A 20,837-nucleotide genomic window follows, 5' to 3' on the forward strand; every position below is an offset into this window, starting at 1 on the left:
ATTCAGGTCCGGGGATTGACTCGGCCATTGCAGAACCTTCCACTTCTTTCCCTTAAACTCTTTGGTTGCTTTTGCAGGATGCGTTGGGTCATTGTCCATCTGCACTGTGAAGCGCCGTCCAATGAGTTCTGAAGCATTTGGCTGAATATGAGCAGATAATATTGCCCGAAACCCTTCAGAATTCATCCTGCTGCTTTTGTCAGCAGTCACATCATCAATAAACACAAGAGAAGCAGTTCCATTGGCCGCCATGACACTGCCACCACCATGCTTCACTGATGAGGTGGTATGCTTAGGACCATGAGCAGCTCCTTTCCTTCTCCACACTCTTCTCTTCCCATCGCTCTGGTACAAGTTGATCTTGGTCTCATCTGTCCATAGGATGTTGTTCCAGAACTGTGAAGGCTTTTTTAGATGTCGTTTGGCAAACTCTAATCCGGCCTTCCTGTGTTTGAGGCTGACCAATGGTTTCCATCTTGTGGTGAACCCTATGTATTCACTTTGGTGAAGTCTTCTCCTGATTGTTGACTCTGACACACATACACCTACCTCCTGGAGAGTGTTCTTGATCTGGCCAACTGTTGTGAAGAGAGTTTTCTTCTCCAGGGAAAGAATTCTTCGCTCATCCACCACAGTTGTTTTCCATGTTGTTTTGGCCGCGCCTGATGTTTCTGCTATCTCTCTGATGGGTTTGTGGTGTTTTTCAGCCTAATGATGGCTTCACTGATAGTGACAGCTCTTTGGATCTCATCTTCAGAGTTGACAGCAACAGATTCCAAATGCAGATAGCAGACTAGAAATGACCTCTGGACCTTTTATCTGCTCATTGTAATTGGGATAATGAGGGAATAACACACACCGGCCATGGGACAGCCGAGAAGACACTTGTCCCATTACTTCTGGTCCCATAACAAGTGGGAGGCACAGATGCAAACTGCTGTAATTCCTGCACCGTTCACCTGATTTGGATGTAAATCCCCTCAGATTACAGCTGACAGTCTGCAGGTAAAGCCGACAGTCTGCAGGTAGAGCTGACAGTCTGCAGGTAAAGCTGACAGTCTGCAGGTAAAGCTGACAGTCTGCAGGTACAGCTGACAGTCTGCAGGTACAGCTGACAGTCTGCAGGTACAGCTGACAGTCTGCAGGTACAGCTGACAGTCTGCAGGTAAAGCTGACAGTCTGCAGGTAAAGCTGACAGTCTGCAGGTACAGCTGACAGTCTGCAGGTACAGCTGACAGTCTGCAGGTACAGCTGACAGTCTGCGGGTAAAGCTGACAGTCTGCGGGTAAAGCTGACAGTCTGCGGGTAAAGCTGACAGTCTGCAGGTACAGCTGACAGTCTGCAGGTACAGCTGACAGTCTGCGGGTACAGCTGACAGTCTGCGGGTAAAGCTGACAGTCTGCGGGTAAAGCTGACAGTCTGCGGGTAAAGCTGACAGTCTGCGGGTAAAGCTGACAGTCTGCGGGTAAAGCTGACAGTCTGCGGGTAAAGCTGACAGTCTGCAGGTAAAGCTGACAGTCTGCAAGTAAAGCTGACAGTCTGCGGGTAAAGCTGACAGTCTGCGGGTAAAGCTGACAGTCTGCAGGTAAAGCTGACAGTCTGCAGGTAAAGCTGACAGTCTGCAGGTAAAGCTGGCAGTCTGCAGGTAAAGCTGACAGTCTGCAGGTAAAGCACATCTTGTCCGTTTCATCTCACATCCATTGTGGTGGTGTATAGAGCCAAAAATGTTACCATTGTGTTCATGTCCCAATATTTATGGACCTGACTGTAATTGTACACTAGTCAAACTAGACGTAAATAGTCTATATGCGCCAAATGAACATGACAAGGGAATACAAGCCACTGCTAGATTACTACATAACCACTAGATTACTACATAACCACTAGATTACTACATAACCACTAGATTACTACATAACCACTAGATTACTACATAACCACTGGATAACTACATAACCACTAGATTACTACATAACCACTCTACCCGAGTCAAAAACAATAAGTTTTGCCTCAAACTGCTTATATTATCCTGACCAAGAATTTATTTCTATTCGGCGACACATTTTATGCTAAAAAGAGGGGACCGCTATGGGGTCCAATGTAGACCCGCCTTATGCTAACACATACATGATGGGATTTGAGGAAGACCATATATACACACACCTCTTGTAATGCAAGCATGTCACAATGTGGCTCCGCTTCACTGATGACATCTTTTGCATATGGAGGGGCCCCGAACCATCTATCCATGCATTTGTACATGGCCTGAGCCAGATACATGCCGAATTAGGCTTTACTATCCACACCAGCACAGAAGAGATTAGTCTCTTGGACACCCCGGTCAAAACTGATCAGACGGGACATATCAAAGTGGACCTCTAAAATAAATCCACGGACTGCAATAGTCTCCTTCATTACAGCAACAAAAAACATCCCTTCCTCAGTCACCATATACCTGAGTAAGCCGTACAGTCTCGTGTAATCATGTTAAAAAAACAAAGACTGAACACGACACAAACATTTCACAAAAGGGGTTTTCCACAACACTGCCCTATCTGACTTAGGAAAGGCTCCGTCATCACAAAACCACCATCGAATATCTTGTGTCACTACTTATCGCCCCCTAATGCCCCAAATCCATCAAGCTCTGGCCACCGCTCGCACACGCTCACTCACAAATAGAGGAATTCTGTCAGCCCCCTTTGACATGATACAAAAGACCACATAACATCAGAGACAGATTAGTCAAAGCCAATGTGGGGAGCTTCGCCAAATTACCCCCACAACGGAGCCAGCAGCAGGGAGCATTCCCTTGTCTGAGCTGTGCCCAAAGCTCCAGCATCATTAAAGGCGAGTACGTCACTCATCCGCGAACAGGACAGCGTTTCTTCACTTGTAGCGTATTTACTAAAGTGTCCAGGGGGCCGCGCATAGGTCGGCGAAACGACACAACATGTCCGGGATGGCGTGCGTAAACATAAGTCGACTGTTGGGCTGGGACATACAATGCTAGCAGTCCCTCACCACTTCGCTGGAAAAAAGCACCAAGCATCGCAACTGCGCTTCCAAATACTGGTGTAACAGTGGCTGCTGTGCACCGCTGTTCCCCTGCTTACCGCCGCGGTCCTGGGCGCCGTGTTCAGCGGTGAGCTGCGGCCCATGCTTCCCATTCACCGCTGCAGTCCTGGTCTGTGTGGGTGCTGTTGTTCTCGGATTAGCTCCACAGTTTGCTCTCAGCCCAGGTCCCACCATGCTTGCTGCTTGTTTCCTGCAGCACTTCCTTAAGGGCCGGCGCGCGTCACTTCCTGGGCTTTATGGGTTAGGTCATGTGACCTCGCTGACCAATCTTAGCCCTCCTCAATGTATATAAGTGGCTCAGCCCCTTTCCCAGATGCCTCAGTGTCAAGGTCCTTGTGTCCTGCTAAGGTTCCTGATATCCGCTCGTGCGCCTGTGTTCCTGACTCGTTCTTGTGTTCCTGGACTCTGCAACCTGTTTGATCCCTGCCTGCTTGTCTTGACTCTCCTGTTGCCGATCCGGATTGTGTGACCTGTACCTGTGCCGCCTGCCCTGACCTATTGCCTGTCTAACTTCGCCTCTGCCTCATCCTTCGGTCCTGCACTGTGACCCCGCCTGCCTGACTACGCTTGTACTTCTGGTACCTACCCAGGTATTTCCACCTGGACCAGCTGCCTCGTATGCCTATCCTCCTCAAGAGGCAACGACCTGGTGTTCCCCCTGGGAAAGTCTATCCCCACCATCAGGGGTACTGTGAAGATCCAGGGGTTCACTTAGACAACGCCCTTAGAGGAGGTAGGACACGTGGCACAGTGGGTTCAGACAAGCCAACCCAGAGGAGGTGGCAAGAGGACCTTACTGCTTAAACCAAGAGAGGCGCACTGGATACATGAACTCGGAACGTGGACGTAACCGTGAAGGCGATTTCTTTATCAATGACCAGCGATGTATTCTAAAGTATCTATCTCTCTTTTACAGAGCTTTTCGGACCTGGTGAGGGTGAGAGTCCTTCCCTCCCTCTCCCCCCCTTCCCATTTTTTGCCTCGTTCCTTCTCCCCCTCCTCTCTACCTCTTATTAACCAGTTGCAAGTTTCCGTTATCATTTACGTAAAAAGTTATAATTTTGTCTTGTTTTGCCTTTATTTTCTCTTTGTTTTCATCAGGTTTCTCTAATCCATACTTTATACTGTAATAATCCATATTATCCCTTCCATGCACCCCAGACATCTCACTTTCCCCATTCACCATCATCTTTTGAAGCGAGTGCCCCGGTCATGTGACTCGGTTATTCCATAGATTATCCGCCCTGTAATATGAATATATCGCCTTTGTCATCTTCTTATCCGCCCCCTCATTTATAGTTTTACTAATAGTTTAAGTTGTAACTTAGTTTTCCCATCTTCTTGAGTGGAGAACACAAATGGAACGCATACGGTGCACTTCCGGGGTCACGTGACGTTTGTGTCACTCATGTCACGTGACCGGCGCTCACCCTAGCCAATACATTACATAAGAAAGGCTGTTTCTCTGGCCCTTCCATGCTCCAGCCTCCTAACTACAGGAAAACCCATCGCTTCTCCTCATGTTGGCTATAACCGCCGGCAGTGTTTCCGGATACTTGCCTCTCTCCTGCATTACTTTAGGACTGATTATCCCATCATCCCATGGTCCTACTCTTAGTGACCCCCCCTCTGCTCTACACCAGTCACCGCTCCTCCACCTCCTACTCCCCAGTATTAGAATTATACCTCGGATGTTCTCCCTCAGACATATCCTTTTCCACTGAAGTACCTGCATCCTGTTACTCTATTACTTAATGGTTTATCTTATGCTCCTCTATTATAGATACTGAAGAAGGTCCGTATGGACCGAAACGTCTGGTCAAGCGTTGAGTGGTTACCTATCATTAATGAACTTTCTTTCTTTGATGTAACAATAAATCATCTTAATTTATTTATTTTTTTGCACAGAGAAGAGAAGGAAGCATTGATTCTGGGGGGTACTAATGGAGGCATTTCTATTACTGGGGGGTACTAATGGAGGCATTACTATTACTGGGGGCACTAATTGAGGCATTTCTATTACTGGGGGGTACTAATGGAGGCATTACTATTACTGGGGGCACTAATGGAGACATTACTATTACTGGGGCACTAATGGAGACATTACTATTACTGGGGCACTAATGGAGACATTACTATTACTGGGGCACTAATGGAGGTATTACTATTACTGGGAGCACTAATGGAGGTATTACTATTACTGGGGGTACAAATGGAGGTATTACTATTACTGGGGGTACAAATGGAGGTATTACTATTACTGGGAGCACTAACGGAGGCATTACTATTACTAATGGGTACTAATGGAGGCATTACTATTACTGGGGGCACTAATGGAGGTATTACTATTACTGGGGGTACTAATGGAGGCATTTCTATTACTGGGGGCACTAATGGAGGCATTACTATCATTGCGGGTACTAATGGAGGTATTACTGGGGGCACTAATGGAGGCATTTCTATTACTGGGAGCACTAATGGAGGCATTACTATTACTGGGGGCATTAATGGAGGCATTACTATTACTGGGGGCACTAATAGAGGCATTACTATTTCTGGGGGCATTACTATTTCTGGGGGCATTATTCTTACTGGGGGCACTACTATCACTGGGGGCACTAATGGAGGCATTACTATTACTGGGGGCACAAATGGGGGCATTGTCCATTCTGGGTGGCACTAATGAAGGCCTTATTATTACTAGGGGGCTCTATTAATACTGGGAGCCACAATATGACATTACGCCCAGTGTTAAGCCATGCCCCCCACAGCCAAACCCCCTTTGGGGCATGGCTTAACTTGGCCAGTATTTTTGGTTGGGAAAGGTGGCGACCCTAGTCCATCTACTGTGTATCTATGATCCAATCTATCTACTATTTTATATCTGACCACCTACCTAGATTCACCCATGTTAGATTTTTCGGTTCCTGACTGAGGATCATGTTTACTGATCAGATGCGCTGGTCCATATGTCTTAAAGGGTTATTCATGTAGTTATCTCTTATCCAAACTATTAGATTGGAGGGGGTGCTACTGCTGAGACCCCCACCAATCACAAGAGCGGGGGCCCCGTACCCCTGCTGCTCCCCTAAAATGACCAGAGTGGCCGGTTGCACTTAAGCGCTGTTCTCTGCTGTCCCCGGAACTCCCATAGAAAAGAATGGAGCAGCCACGCAAAGGTGCGACCAGCCATCCTGGTCATTTAAGGGGGGCGGCAGGGGTATGGGGCCCCCAATCTCGTGATTGGTGCGGGTCCCAGCAGTAGGACCCCACAGATCTAACAGTTATCTCCTACAAAAAACTTCTGTTCCTGTTCCCAGTTGCTTTCAGTCCCTGCAGAACCAGGAAGCGGCTTAGTCCAGTGACCGCTGCAGCCAATCACAGGCTTCAGGTGCACTAAAACCGTACAATCCCTTTCAGGGCTCATGCTCCTGACATTAGCCGTTTCTGTGGTCAGCAAATTGCAGATCCGCAAAACATGGACACCGACCTGTGCGTTCTGCATTTTGTGGAACGTAACGCCCGGCCCCTAATAGAACAGTCCTATCCTTGTCCGTAATGCAGACCAGAATAAGACATGTTCTATGGCGGACGGCACACGAGGTGCTCTTTGCATCTTTTGCCGCCCCATTGAAGTGAATGGGTCCACATCCGATCCGCAAAAAATCTGGATCAGATGTGGACCCAAATCATGGTCCTGTCCATGAGCTCTAAGGCACACAAACTTCATGTAGATGTGTAACATCCCGGAGTGGTGTTACCACTCCTGCGCCCTGATGGTCTAACATAAATGTACCCTTTGTATTTCTGTCCTCTACACTGTGCAGTCCTAATCTTGTTATGCAACTGTTTTATTACATGTAATGGGCCAGTGCATATGGCAGAGCTACCCTTAGAGGGAATGGAACTTACCATTCCATTCTCCCCCCTTTGGGCAGACGTGGGCCAGTCCTGCTTCCTGCTGGAAGGGTGGGGCAGAAGTTTCCAGTTAGTGCTAGTGCTAGCTCTAAGCTAGACAGGAGAGAAGCAAGGTGGGGCACACTCAGGTGTACCTACGCCATCCAGAGCACCCTAAGCCTTGCTGACCATGAAGAGAGATGTCTGGAAGCCATAGGTGCCAGAGGAAAAGTTCTTCGCCACCATAAGAGAAATCAGCAAGAGCAAGAGTTCTGAATATAAGTTTTACTGAGTGTCAGGAGGGAAATGACAGTCAACGGCACCCCATCCAAGGATACCAGGACAGACCTAAAGTACAGAAACCAGACGACTTAAGCAGAGTTTACTGCAGCACAGAGAAAGAAAGTAAAGTATTTAAGCGAGCCTGTCAGTACAGCAGAAAAAAAAAGAGAGAGAAAGCAGTGGAGTTTGCCTGCCAGTTTATGCTAAAGCCTGCTGAACCAAGACAAAGCCGGCAAATTGTTTGGATGAACGATTATCCAAGTAAAGCTGACATTGAATTTCACCACAAGGTCTGAACTCATTATTTTTCTTTCATCCCTCAATTATTTCCCCTGTATTTTGCTTCGGAGCCAAAGCCTGGGGGTCCAGCAGTATCCAGGTAGGAGCACCGTGACACATATAGGCCGCACTACACCACTCAGCATTCCTACTACAACTGGGAAGCAATAGGGGCCCTGAGGGACGGCGCATTGCAGATGGGACCCTGCTCAAGAGGAGCAAATCCACAACCAGAACTCTGTGAAATCGGCCTGCGTTATGTGGAGCAGAACTGTGCGGATTTGACTCTTTTCATCTGTGCCCTAATAAAAGATTTATATTAACCTGTTCCTTGCCACTCCGTTCTTGCTCCCTGGCTCCCATTCAGCTCCAGGTTGTTGTCTTCTGGCCAAGGTATTGACATGGTCACATCCGCCACTGCAGCCATTGACTGACTTCATGTTAAATAATATGTGATATAAAATTAATTGGTATTTAATATAAAGGCTTTATTACACTACACACTGACACCATCTATAGCTGCATGCTCAACCTGCGGACCTCCCGAACAGCCTACAGCAGGGCATTGTGGGAGTTGTAGTTCTACAACAGCTGGAGGGCTGCAGGTTGAGCATGGCTGATCTATAGTGATGCACAAGGGCGATGGGAGGTCTGTATGGGGACCTCAAGACCTATATTTGAAGTCTCCATAGATGACAATGTATAAGCCCATACATTAGTAAGACACACCCGTATCTATGGTATAAATGACTGACAGGGGCAGACAAGGGGGTCGTCTTCTTGCTCTCACTCTGTTGGGGGTTGTAGCTGCTGAAGAAGATGGAAGACACACAAGGAGCCTGAGAAGGAGGCTCCCACCCCTCAGAAAGGACACTTTAAGGACATTCGTATTCACTCATGGACAATAGACTAAGACTTTTCCTACACTATTTCTGTAAGTAAACAACTCTTGAGAAGACTGAAAATAAATCGCATTATTCCTTTTTTATAAAACTCTTGTTGAATCCTGGTGATGAGTCCTCCGGGTGTCCTTACTCCAAATAGGCTTACACTAGATTTGGAGAGGATGACCAAACCAGTTGTTATATTGTTTCATATACATTACACTTCATCGGGAATGTGCTGCTGGGGGAAGTATCACCGCTGAAGCCAGTGGCTGGATGCAGCAGAGGTGACGGTGCCTATGCCTGACCGGAAGTAAACAAGCTGGGAACCAAAAGATGGGCAGACGGGAGCCAGGGCACAGGCCGGAGCGGCGGGGAGCAGGGGAGGCTGGACATTTCAATGGCGGAGGCAGGCTGCAGTCAAAAGTTGGGTATACCCGGAAAACTAATTTAAAGGGGAAAAAAAATCCCCTTAAAGGGGTCCTCTCACTTCAGTAAGTGGCATTTATCATGTATGTTAATACAAGCCACTTACTAATGTATTGTTATTATCCATATTGCCTCCTTTGCTGACTGGATTCATTTTTCCATCACATTACACACTGCTCGTTTCCATGGTTACGACCACCCTGCACTCCATCAGTGGTGGTCGTATTTGCACAATATAGGAAAAAGCACTAGCCTATGTGTACTCCCATGGTCCCGGCCACCAGAGAGGCTGACACTTTTTCCTATATTGTGCAAGCACGACCACCACTGCTGGATTGCAGGGTGGTCATAACCATGGAAACAAAAGGAATCCAGCCAGCAAAAGAAGCAAAATGGAGAATCACAATACATTAGTAAGAGCCTTGTATTAACTTTCTCTACATGATAAATGCCACTTACTGAAGTGAGAGGACCCCTTTAAGGCACCTGCACACAAGGTGGATTTTTCCTTCACAAAGCAGCCATGAGATTATGATACTGCATATATAATATGTATACCGCGTATAATATGTATAATATGTATAATATGTGGATGTGGACGTGGTCTTTACCTTGCCTCTTACCACTATACATTAAAGGGCATCTGTCAGCAGTTCTGTCCCTATGACACCGGCTGACCTGTCACATGTGCTCCTGGCAGCTGAAGGTGCCCGTGTTGGTCCATGTTCACATGTGCCGCATCGATGCGAAAAATTATGTGTCATTATATGCAAATGAGCCTCTAGGAGCAACGGGGGCGTTACCATTACACCTGGAGGCTCTGCTCTCTCTGCAACTGCCGCGCCCTCTGCACTTGAAAGGGGCTATCCAAGTAATTAAATAAATACATTATAAACCGAGTCCTCAGGGCGACATACATTAAGCCCCACACTGACCCCAAGGTCCTGTTATTCTCGCCTTGTTTACATGCTGCAGCCAAGCTGCGGGGGCGGAATGGCGATGCCTGAGCCCAGGGATATCTGTGGGTGAGAATATTCTGCCCTCGCCCGCACTATTACAGGGGACATGAGACTCACAGCTTGGTGTCACCCAGTTTAGGAGGCACAGCGACCAAAAATAGCTTTTCTGACATTTTTGTTATTTAAATTTTTAACATAATTCGCTAGACAGGGTGGATCAGTCACTACGGACGCAGCAATACGTAATATGTCTATTTTTTATTTTTGTTAATTTTTGAAAAATATTTTTTTTCTGATTTTCTGAGAGCCATAGGATTTCAATTTTTCTGTTAATTGTATTATGTGGGGGCTTGTTTTTGGCGGGCGGAGGCGACGTTCCCACTGGTACTATTATGTGTTATATAAGACTTTTTGATTACTTGTTGTTATCCAAAATTGACTTTGGATGGATTTTATTTAGTTTTTTTATGTAGTTCACCTGATGGGCTGCATCATCTGATGTATTTAAATAGTGGGTTGTGACGGACGTGGCGACTTTTTTTTTTTCCATAAAATTTTTACTATTTTTTACAATAGCGATACATTGTGTTAGGTCGCCTGCCGCTGATCGAGCGGGCGCCGCTCCTGCAACCGCCCGATCACAGCGCCCTACTGCGCTGGGCGGCAAGCTACGTCCCACTGCGCCGTACACAAATGGCTTTGGCCTGGAAGGGGTTACATGGATGACAAACTCATGACGTGAACCCACCCTAAGGTCCCATTCACACAAACGTATGTCTGCGGTGCCCGTATTGTGGACCGCAAGTAGTGGTCCGCAAAACGCGGTTACCATATGTCACGGATGGAGACCCATTGAACTGAATGGCTCCGTGATCTACAAGATAGGGCAAAGCAAAAGGTCGGTCTTATCTTTTGGCGTACATAAGTACATAAGTACATAAGGCCGAAAAAAGACATTTGTCCATCCAGTTCGGCCTGTCATCCTGCAAGTTGATCCAGAGGAAGGCAAAAAACCCCTGTGAGGTAGAAGCCAATTTTCCTCACTTTAGGGGAATAAAAATTCCTTCCCGACTCCAATCAGGCATCAGAATAAATCCCTGCGTATTTTGTGGATCGCAGACCCATTAACTATATCCCTGTATAAATATCATCTCTATATACATCTGTGAGAACATGGACAGGGGTCTACTTCTGGGTGGCTTTGGGGTCCGATCACTTTTTTTTTTTTTTTTTTACAGGTCGTTGTTTTCACGCGGCTGCCGGCTCCGGTAAAGATCGCGCATACGCAAACCCTCACAGGAGGCGGCCAGATACAGAGGGGGGCGGGCACACAGGCTCCGACACCAGGGACAGGGGGCCTGGGGGATGACGTCGGGGGTCACGTGACCCGCAGTGGCGCTAATATAAGATAAATTACAAAAGTATCTTTATGACTATTAGGAGACAAATGATCATATATAAATATAACCCAGACAACCCCTTTAACTATCAGGGTCAGGAGGGATGACATGTCCGCTGTCAATCAAAGTGCAGAGGGCGTGCCAGCTGCAGAGAGAGCTGAGCCTTTAGGTGTAATGGCAACGCCCCCGTTGCTCCTAGAGGCTAATTTGCATATGTTACAACATCCTTTTTCTCAGCACTGCGGGCACATGGACCAACACAGACGCCCATGGAACAGCCTCTTTAGGCTAGTGAGTGCAGTCTGTGCCTGTATAGCGGTGTACTAGTAAGCCTTTTCAGAGTCCCGGCCCGCCAGGTCTCAGGCATACGACTTGTTACAACTGGTGAAGAAGTGGCTCCAGCCTGAGACCTTGAGCCCTGCTCAAATGATTGAGAGGGTGTTAGTTGACCATTTTGTGCGCACGCTCCCAGTGGCCATTCAATGCTGGATGGGTCAAGGAGACCCAGGCAACCTTGATTAGTTGGTTAACCTGGTCGAGCGGTATATGATGACCCAAGACTTGATGCGGGGCTCTGCTCAGATGGGAAGACCCGCTAGCCCCCCTCCCAGCCTAAGAAGTTTGGAAGAATGTCCCGGCTTCTAATAGGGGGTAACGCAAACCAATCTCCTGTTAGGCAAGTCCCGGGGACCCACAATGCCACTGTGATTCGGTCCTGGCACTGCCAAGGCCCGGGACATGTGGCTGCTAACTGCCCCTTGACTTCTGAACCCATGGATTGTGGGTTCGCTCACCCGTCCTCATTCTATGCCCGACCGGTGTGTACCGCTGACCGGCTGGTGGCCGCTGACACGCCTCCCTTGTGTCAGGTCTCTGTTAACGGGTACCAGGTCAAGGCACTGCTGGATTCTGGGAGCCTGGTGACCCTCGTACATGAGTCATTGATTTCATAAGAAATCCCAGGAAAACTAAAATTAGCCATAGTCTGTATCCATGGGGACCTCCGGGAGTATCCAACAACGAGAGTTACCCTGTCTGCGTCAGGCAGGGAAGTCCAACATATTGTGGCGGTAGTGCGACATCTCCGTTATGACGCCATTTTAGAAGGAGACTTACCTATTTTCTGGACCTTATGGAAGGACGTAATGCATTCTCTTGGGGAGGAAAACTATCCGGGTCCTGAACCCAAAGACCCCGATTCCGGGGTACCAGCCGTAAGGGGCACTACTACAGGTCTAGAGTGTAACCCCAATAGGTTTACCCTAGAGGTGTTGGCTGGTGAGACTGTAGAGACACCATCCATCCTGAACCTGGAGGTGTCCCGAGACACGTTCGGGACAGCCCAGCTCTAGGATCCTACGTTGGTGCGGGCGAGAGAAAGGTTAAGCATAATCAATGGGGTAGCTCAGCACCCAGGTGCAGAATCTGTGTTTCCCCAGCTGGCCATTAACCAAGACCTATTGTACAGGGTGGACAAGGTTCAACAAGAGGTAATAGAGCAGTTGGTGGTACCACAGCCCTACCGCCGGATTGTATTAGAGTTGGCCCACTGCGTTCACCGCGCGAGATTAGTAACTTGATACTTTTATAGATGCAGCAATTATAGAAAATGCCTATTGTAGTCTGCAATTGGGGACAAGAATAGGACATGTTCTATCTTTTTTTGGCGGGCTGCAGAATGGACATACAGATGCTGACAGCACACGGTGTGCTGTCTAAATCTTTTGCGGCCCCATTGAAATTAATGGGTCCACACCTGTTCTGCAAAAATGCAGAACGGGTGCGGACCCGTTCATACGGCCGTTGAATGAGCCCAGGGTCTGATTAGGTTTAGGTACATGGCAAGCGTATATAGGCTGGGTCAAAAGTGGCAATTATGGGTGTCCTTTCCTTTTGTTTCCCGCGCTCTCGGAACCAGTAGTGTCTCTCTGTCTCTCTTCTATCAGAGGGGATGGTGATACTCTTCCTGGAGTACCGGCTTGGAGTACCCTCGTTGGTTGAATTATTCGTATAGATTATCTGCGGCTCTCTTAAAATCAGCCATGATGGAACAGTTGCACCTGGCACGTAAATATTGACCCTTAGGGACACCTCTCTTTAGGGCCACAGGGTGGCAGCTACCCCATTGTGACAGCTTGTTGGTTGCTTTTTCTTTTCTGTATACATTCGAGGAGAAGCTGCCATCACTTTCACAGGGATTCTCAGGTCACGGAATGAAATGTGAGGTGAAAAATAGTTCCCGAATTGCTCACGTTAAGGCCACGTGGCATAGAGCTGTAGAGGGCCTCCACATCCAAACCAGCCAACATGGTGTCAGCATCACAGTGAAGTTTCTCCAGTTTTTTCAGGACATCCGTGGTAACGAGAGTACCAGGAGAGTAAAGATCACGAATGCAGAGGGTGGGACCGGGCATGACGCGGGGGGATGGGTTCACTGCACTCACTGGTAACGGGGCCCGGCACTGTCACTGTACTTCATGTCGGGCCCCCGTCAGAGCGCTCATCACAGCAGCGTTCCATCCGCTCGGTCCGGCATCTATCAGGCCCCAGCGCTGCCCTACTAGTAGTAGTCACAAACTACGTGGGTGGATGGAGCCTGACTAACATTGGTTACACGTGACTACTACTAGTAGGGCAGCGCTGGGGCCTGATAGATGCCGGACCGAGCGGATGGAACGCTGCTGTGATGAGCGCTCTGACGGGGGCCCGTCATAAAGTACAGTGAGAGTGCCAGGCCCCGTGACCAGAGTGAAGCCCCGGAAAATTACTTTGGTCAGTGGGCACCATTACTGGGGGCAGTGGAAGGACATTACTGGGGGCAGTGGAAGGACATTACTGGGGGCAGTGGAAGGACATTACTGGGGGTAGTATAGGGACATTACTGGGGGAAGTATAGGGACATTATTGGTGGAAGTTAGGGGATATTACTGGGTGCACTTTGGGGGCATTATTATAAAATGGGGGCACCACAAGGGTTATTTTTATTACCAGGTACATTTTTAATACTGAGGGGTTATTATTATTACTGGGGGCACTATATGAACATTATTACTATTGGGAAATATAGCAGGCATTATAGGGGCCTTTTTATTGAGGGACATTATGGTGGGCATTACTATTACTGAAGGCACTGTGAGGGGTATGGGGGGGCTTTGGTAGCTGGTGCTGGGGGGTGATGATGGATTGCTGGTACTGGTGCTGGGGGGTGATGATGGATTGCTGGTACTGGTGCTGGGGGGTGATGATGGATTTCTGGTACTGGTGCTGGGGGGTGATGATGGATTGCTGGTACTGGTGCTGGGGGGTGATGATGGATTGCTGGTACTGGTGCGTAGGGGGTGATGATGGATTGCTGGTACTGGTGCTGGGGGGTGATGATGGATTGCTGGTACTGGTGCATGGGGGGGGTGATGATGGATTGCTGGTACTGGTGCTGGGGGGTGATGGATTGCTGGTGCTGGGGGGGTGATGATGGATTGCTGGTACTGGTGCTGGGGGTGATTGATGGATTTCTGGTACTGGTGCTGGGGGGTGATGATGGATTTCTGGTACTGGTGCTGGGGGGTGATGATGGATTTCTGGTACTGGTGCATGGGGGGGTGATGATGGATTGCTGGTGCTGGGGGGGTGATGATGGATTTCTGGTACTGGTGCGTGGGGGGTGATGATGGATTGCTGGTACTGGTGCTGGGGGGGGTGATGATGGATTGCTGGTACTGGTGCTGGGGGGGTGATGATGGATTGCTGGTACTGGTGCTGGGGGGTGATGATGGATTTCTGGTACTGGTGCTGGGGGGGGTGATGATTGGATTGCTGGTACTGGTGCTGGGGGGGTGATAATGGATTGCTGGTACTAGTGCTGGGGGGGTGATGATGGATTGCTGGTACTGGTGCTGGGGGGTGATGATGGATTGCTGGTACTGGTGCATGGGGGGGTGATGATGGATTTCTGGTACTGGTGCATGGGGGGGGTGATGATGGATTTCTGGTACTGGTGCATGGGGGGGTGATGATGGATTTCTGGTACTGGTGCTGGGGGGGTGATGATGGATTTCTGGTACTGGTGCTGGGGGGGTGATGATGGATTGCTGGTACTGGTGCTGGGGAGGTGATGATGGATTGCTGGTACTGGTGCTGGGGGGGGTGATGATGGATTGCTGGTACTGGTGCTGGGGGGGTGATGATGGATTGCTGGTACTGGTGCTGGGGGGGTGATGATGGATTGTTGGTACTGGTGCTGTGGGGGGTGATGATGGATTGTTGGTACTGGTGCTGGGGGGGTGATGATGGATTGCTGGTACTGGTGCTGGGGGGGTGATGATGGATTGCTGGTACTGGTGCTGGGGGGGGGTGATGATGGATTGTTGGTACTGGTGCTGTGGGGGGTGATGATGGATTGTTGGTACTGGTGCTGGGGGGGTGATGATGGATTGCTGGTACTGGTGCTGGGGGGGTGATGATGGATTGCTGGTACTGGTGCTGGGGGGGTGATGATGGATTGTTGGTACTGGTGCTGGGGGGGTGATGATGGATTGCTGGTACTGGTGCTGGGGGGGGTGATGATGGATTGCTGGTACTGGTGCTGGGGGGGTGATGGTGGATTGCTGGTGCTTGGGTGGAGTGATGGTGGATTGCTGTTGCTTGGGAGGGGGGGGCAGATAGGGCTGGACGAGATGATGGACAATCTGGGAGTGAGTTTTATGGTACGTCCAGGGTGGGCCCTTTAATTTACCGTCCTGTATAGGCCACCAGCTGACTTGAGCAGCCAATGACTGTTGGGGCTTTAAAAGGGCAGGAGAGGAGCACCGGGGAGGGGGAGGAGATCCGCCATTATTGTGCCATGCCTGCTTCATCAGCACAGTCAGCAGGTGATTAAACAGATTCAATTTCATCGCTTGGATTAAATGGACACCAAAACAGGGACATTTTTATTTTATAAATTGCGGCATAATTTAATTCTCAGGGGTCGGGGAGTCCACACATGGTGTAGACGCTGCAGGGTTTTGTAGTGATCAGCGGCACTGTACTACATTCAAACATATCATGGGGAAGAGGGGCCCCAATGCAAAGTTTGCCGGGGGCCCATATTACTCTAGTTACACCATGGACAGTACAAATGGTCCGAGAACTTGATCAACATATAAACTTTTCATTCAGACGACCAATACCCGAGACAGTGGGCCTTCCCTTCACGTTTCCCACCTCTTTATGGACCTTGGGGAGGCCATAGAAGGAGGCCGGAACCGGGTATTGAGGTAGAAGGCAAGTGCTCTCCGTTTTGGTGAGCATCATCCGGAATAGCGTATTTGAAGCCCCCGGTGGGATTGTTGGGGAGGGTTCTGTAACAGTATCGCTCATGAAGGATTTTCCCGCACATTTCTTGGCACCGTGTAATCTCCAGATATTCCCCCATTTATCCGAGTGCTTTGTGGCCAATGAGTTATTTCTCTCTAGAGACAATAGACCCTGCATTTCAGTGGTGACATGTTGTGATGAGTGGCGGTATTTTCCTCTACAGAGCACACCGGAGCCGTCCTGGAGGGGGGTCCAGGATGAGAGAATGGACCTTGCCATGGTATGATTTGGGTTTCATCCAGGGGCCCCGCCAGGAGCCTAACATTGGCTCTTTTGTCACTCTCAATGCCCAGGCGTTCACATTCCCTTTTATCATTTTAGATGGAAAAATGTTTGCCATTTTAATTTATGCACAAATAGGTTTAGGTCTTTCTCCCATGAAAAAGGAATCGTATCGATGGGAAGGGACAAGATAATCCCTTTTTGACAGACTCACAATTTGTAGTTGGTCACTTCTGCCTATGGCGGGACTTCCCATTGCATGTGGACCTCAGTGTTCCTGCTGTAGCGGTACTTCGGGTTGTTCACCCCAGCAGGGAGTACAGGGTTAAGGCAGGACTCTGCTCACAGCTGTCTCATTTGCTGTTGGGTTCTACCAGTATCCTAGCGTTGACCCTCTGCTCGACAGTACAGCTCCACCATTGTGCAGGGGCCCGTATGCCCTGCCGGAGCAAAGTGCCACAGTGCGGGGCGACAGATGGATCCATGATTATTATATGAGCCGGATCCTAGGTGCATCCGATCTATGTATACACTGAGGTCTGCTCATCCTGGACTTTCCACTGTACAGGACGTCTAGGGGGCCATCTGAGTCCGTCAGATGGACGTCCCCCAAGGGTCTCTCACATTTTTGCCGTACAGGGTTTCCTGTTTCACAGGGTCACCTGATTTTTCCCACACTGCGATATCTTGTTTTAACGCTGCACATCTCAGTGACCCTATGATATTTTGCAGTGTAAATCCAATATCTCATACTTAGTGAGCTCCTTATCACAGATGTTCACCTACAACACACGATTTCATAAACATTTTCTCATGGATGAGACCACGAGAAAAAAGTGGTGTTTACTCCATCATGTGCCGTATCTTCCTCCCGGGGACCATTAGAGTCACCCCCTGTATAGGATACTACTGTGTGCATGATCCCAACTACATCTAAACCCATTGAAATGCTAATGTCTCTTCACCTATCAAACTCCAGGAACTGAGATACCGAAAGCTGTGGAACGGTTGGACCCAAACCAGCGATGGGACACGGTGGTCACCAAAGAACGTATTTCCTTGCAATATAACAGCCCAACTAAACTGTTCCGTATACAAATATATACAACCACACAAATCTGACAATATCATAACTGGACGACCGGAGGCCGCGTCACTCACCTCTAATCATGGTGGGAAAATCCCACTGCCCCCGATCACAGACAACCAAATCAGAGACCTACAGGGACTACTTACTGTGCCATATGCAGGTGGTCGGAGCCACAATATCCCAGCTGGACAGAAGGTAGATCCCAATATTCTAAAGGGAGCAGAATGAGACCAAGTCACTAATAGATACAGGAGGATGGAAATAGTACTGTGCAAGAGCAGATACTGAGGATTACACCCGGTATACAGGAGAGGAGAAGTGGTACTGTGCAGTGTGTATATATATATATACAGAATAAGAGCAGATACTGAGGATTACACCCAGTATACAGGACAGGAGAAGTGGTACTGTGCAGTGTATATATATACAGAATAAGAGCAGACACTGAGGATTACACCCAGTATACAGGACAGGAGAAGTGGTACTGTGCAGTGTATATATACAGAATAAGAGCAGATACTGAGGATTACACCCAGTATACAGGACAGGAGAAGTGGTACTGTGCAGTGTATATATACAGAATAAGAGCAGATACTGAGGATTACACCCAGTATACAGGACAGGAGAAGTGGTACTGTGCAGTGTATATACAGAATAAGAGCAGATACTGAGGATTACACCCGGTATACAGGACAGGAGAAGTGGTACTGTGCAGTGTATATATATACAGAATAAGAGCAGATACTGAGGATTACACCCGGTATACAGGACAGGAGAAGTGGTACTGTGCAGTGTATATATACAGAATAAGAGCAGATACTGAGGATTACACCCAGTATACAGGACAGGAGAAGTGGTACTGTGCAGTGTATATATATACAGAATAAGAGCAGATACTGAGGATTACACCCGGTATACAGGACAGGAGAAGTGGTACTGTGCAGTGTATATATATACAGAATAAGAGCAGATACTGAGGATTACACCCGGTATACAGGACAGGAGAAGTGGTACTGTGCAGTGTATATATATACAGAATAAGAGCAGATACTGAGGATTACACCCAGTATACAGGACAGGAGAAGTGGTACTGTGCAGTGTATATATATACAGAATAAGAGCAGATACTGAGGATTACACCCAGTATACAGGACAGGAGAAGTGGTACTGTGCAGTGTATATATATACAGAATAAGAGCAGATACTGAGGATTACACCCGGTATACAGGACAGGAGAAGTGGTACTGTGCAGTGTATATATACAGAATAAGAGCAGATACTGAGGATTACACCCAGTATACAGGACAGGAGAAGTGGTACTGTGCAGTGTATATATACAGAATAAGAGCAGATACTGAGGATTACACCCGGTATACAGGACAGGAGAAGTGGTACTGTGCAGTGTATATATATACAGAATAAGAGCAGATACTGAGGATTACACCCGCTATACAGGACAGGAGAAGTGGTACTGTGCAGTGTATATATATACAGAATAAGAGCAGATACCGAGGATTACACCCGGTATACAGGACAGGAGAAGTGGTACTGTGCAGTGTATATATATACAGAATAAGAGCAGATACTGAGGATTACACCCGGTATACAGGACAGGAGAAGTGGTACTGTGCAGTGTATATATACAGAATAAGAGCAGATGCTGAGGATTACACCCAGTATACAGGACAGGAGAAGTGGTACTGTGCAGTGTATATATACAGAATAAGAGCAGATACTGAGGATTACACCCGGTATACAGGACAGGAGAAGTGGTACTGTGCAGTGTATTTATATACAGGACAAGAGCAGATACTGAGGATTACACCCAGTATACAGGACAGGAGAAGTGGTACTGTGCAGTGTATATATATACAGAATAAGAGCAGATACTGAGGATTACACCCAGTATACAGGACAGGAGAAGTGGTACTGTGCAGTGTGTATATACAGAATAAGAGCAGATACTGAGGATTACACCCAGTATACAGGACAGGAGAAGTGGTACTGTGCAGTGTATATATACAGAATAAGAGCAGATACTGAGGATTACACCCGGTATACAGGACAGGAGAAGTGGTACTGTGCAGTGTGTATATATACAGAATAAGAGCAGATACTGAGGATTACACCCAGTATACAGGACAGGAGAAGTGGTACTGTGCAGTGTGTATATATACAGAATAAGAGCAGATACTGAGGATTACACCCAGTATACAGGACAGGGGAAGTGGTACTGTGCAGTGTATATATATACAGAATAAGAGCAGATACTGAGGATTACACCCGGTATACAGGACAGGAGAAGTGGTACTGTGCAGTGTATATATATATATATATATATATAAGAAGAAAAATGGCGGCACTGTACACACAGTACAGACCAAAAGTTTGGACACACCTTCTCATTCAAAGAGTTTTCTTTATTTTCATGACTATGACAATTGTAGATTCACACTGAAGGCATCAAAACTATGAATTATCACATGTGGAATTATATACATAACAAACAAGTGTGAAACAACTGAAAATATGTCATATTCTAGGTTCTTCACAGTAGCCGCCTTTTGCTTTGATTACTGCTTTGCACACTCTTGGCATTCTCTTGATGAGCTTCCAGAGGTAGTCACCTGAGATGGTCTTCACTTCACAGGTGTGCCCTGTCGGGTTTAATAAGTGGGATTTCTTGCCTTATAAATGGGGTTGGGACCATCAGTTGCGTTGTGGAGAAGTCAGGTGGATACACAGCTGATAGTCCTACTGAATAGACTGCTAGAATTTGTATTATGGCAAGAAAAAAGCAGCTAAGTAAAGAAAAACGAGTGGCCATCATTACTTTAAGAAATGAAGGTCAGTCAGTCCGAAAAATTGGGAAAACTTTGAAAGTGTCCCCAAGTGCAGTCACAAAAACCATCAAGCGCTACAAAGAAACTGGCTCACATGCGGACCGCCCCAGGAAAGGAAG

General features: G+C 47.9%; 1 protein-coding gene across 3 annotated transcripts in view; it reads right to left on the reverse strand.

Annotated features, from left to right (window-relative positions):
- The window catches only part of LOC122941242 (alpha-2-macroglobulin-like protein 1), a 154,059-nt gene that overhangs the window by 83,244 nt on the left and 49,978 nt on the right, over positions 1 to 20,837 (reverse strand). For all 3 annotated transcript variants that reach the window (XM_044298324.1, XM_044298322.1, XM_044298323.1), the window contains exon 17: positions 18,022 to 18,085. In XM_044298324.1, the coding sequence (XP_044154259.1) occupies positions 18,022 to 18,085 (64 nt within the window). The remainder of the gene's footprint in view (positions 1 to 18,021; positions 18,086 to 20,837) is intronic.

Source organism: Bufo gargarizans, chromosome 6 (assembly GCF_014858855.1).
Source record: "Bufo gargarizans isolate SCDJY-AF-19 chromosome 6, ASM1485885v1, whole genome shotgun sequence".
Classification (NCBI taxonomy): domain Eukaryota; kingdom Metazoa; phylum Chordata; class Amphibia; order Anura; family Bufonidae; genus Bufo; species Bufo gargarizans.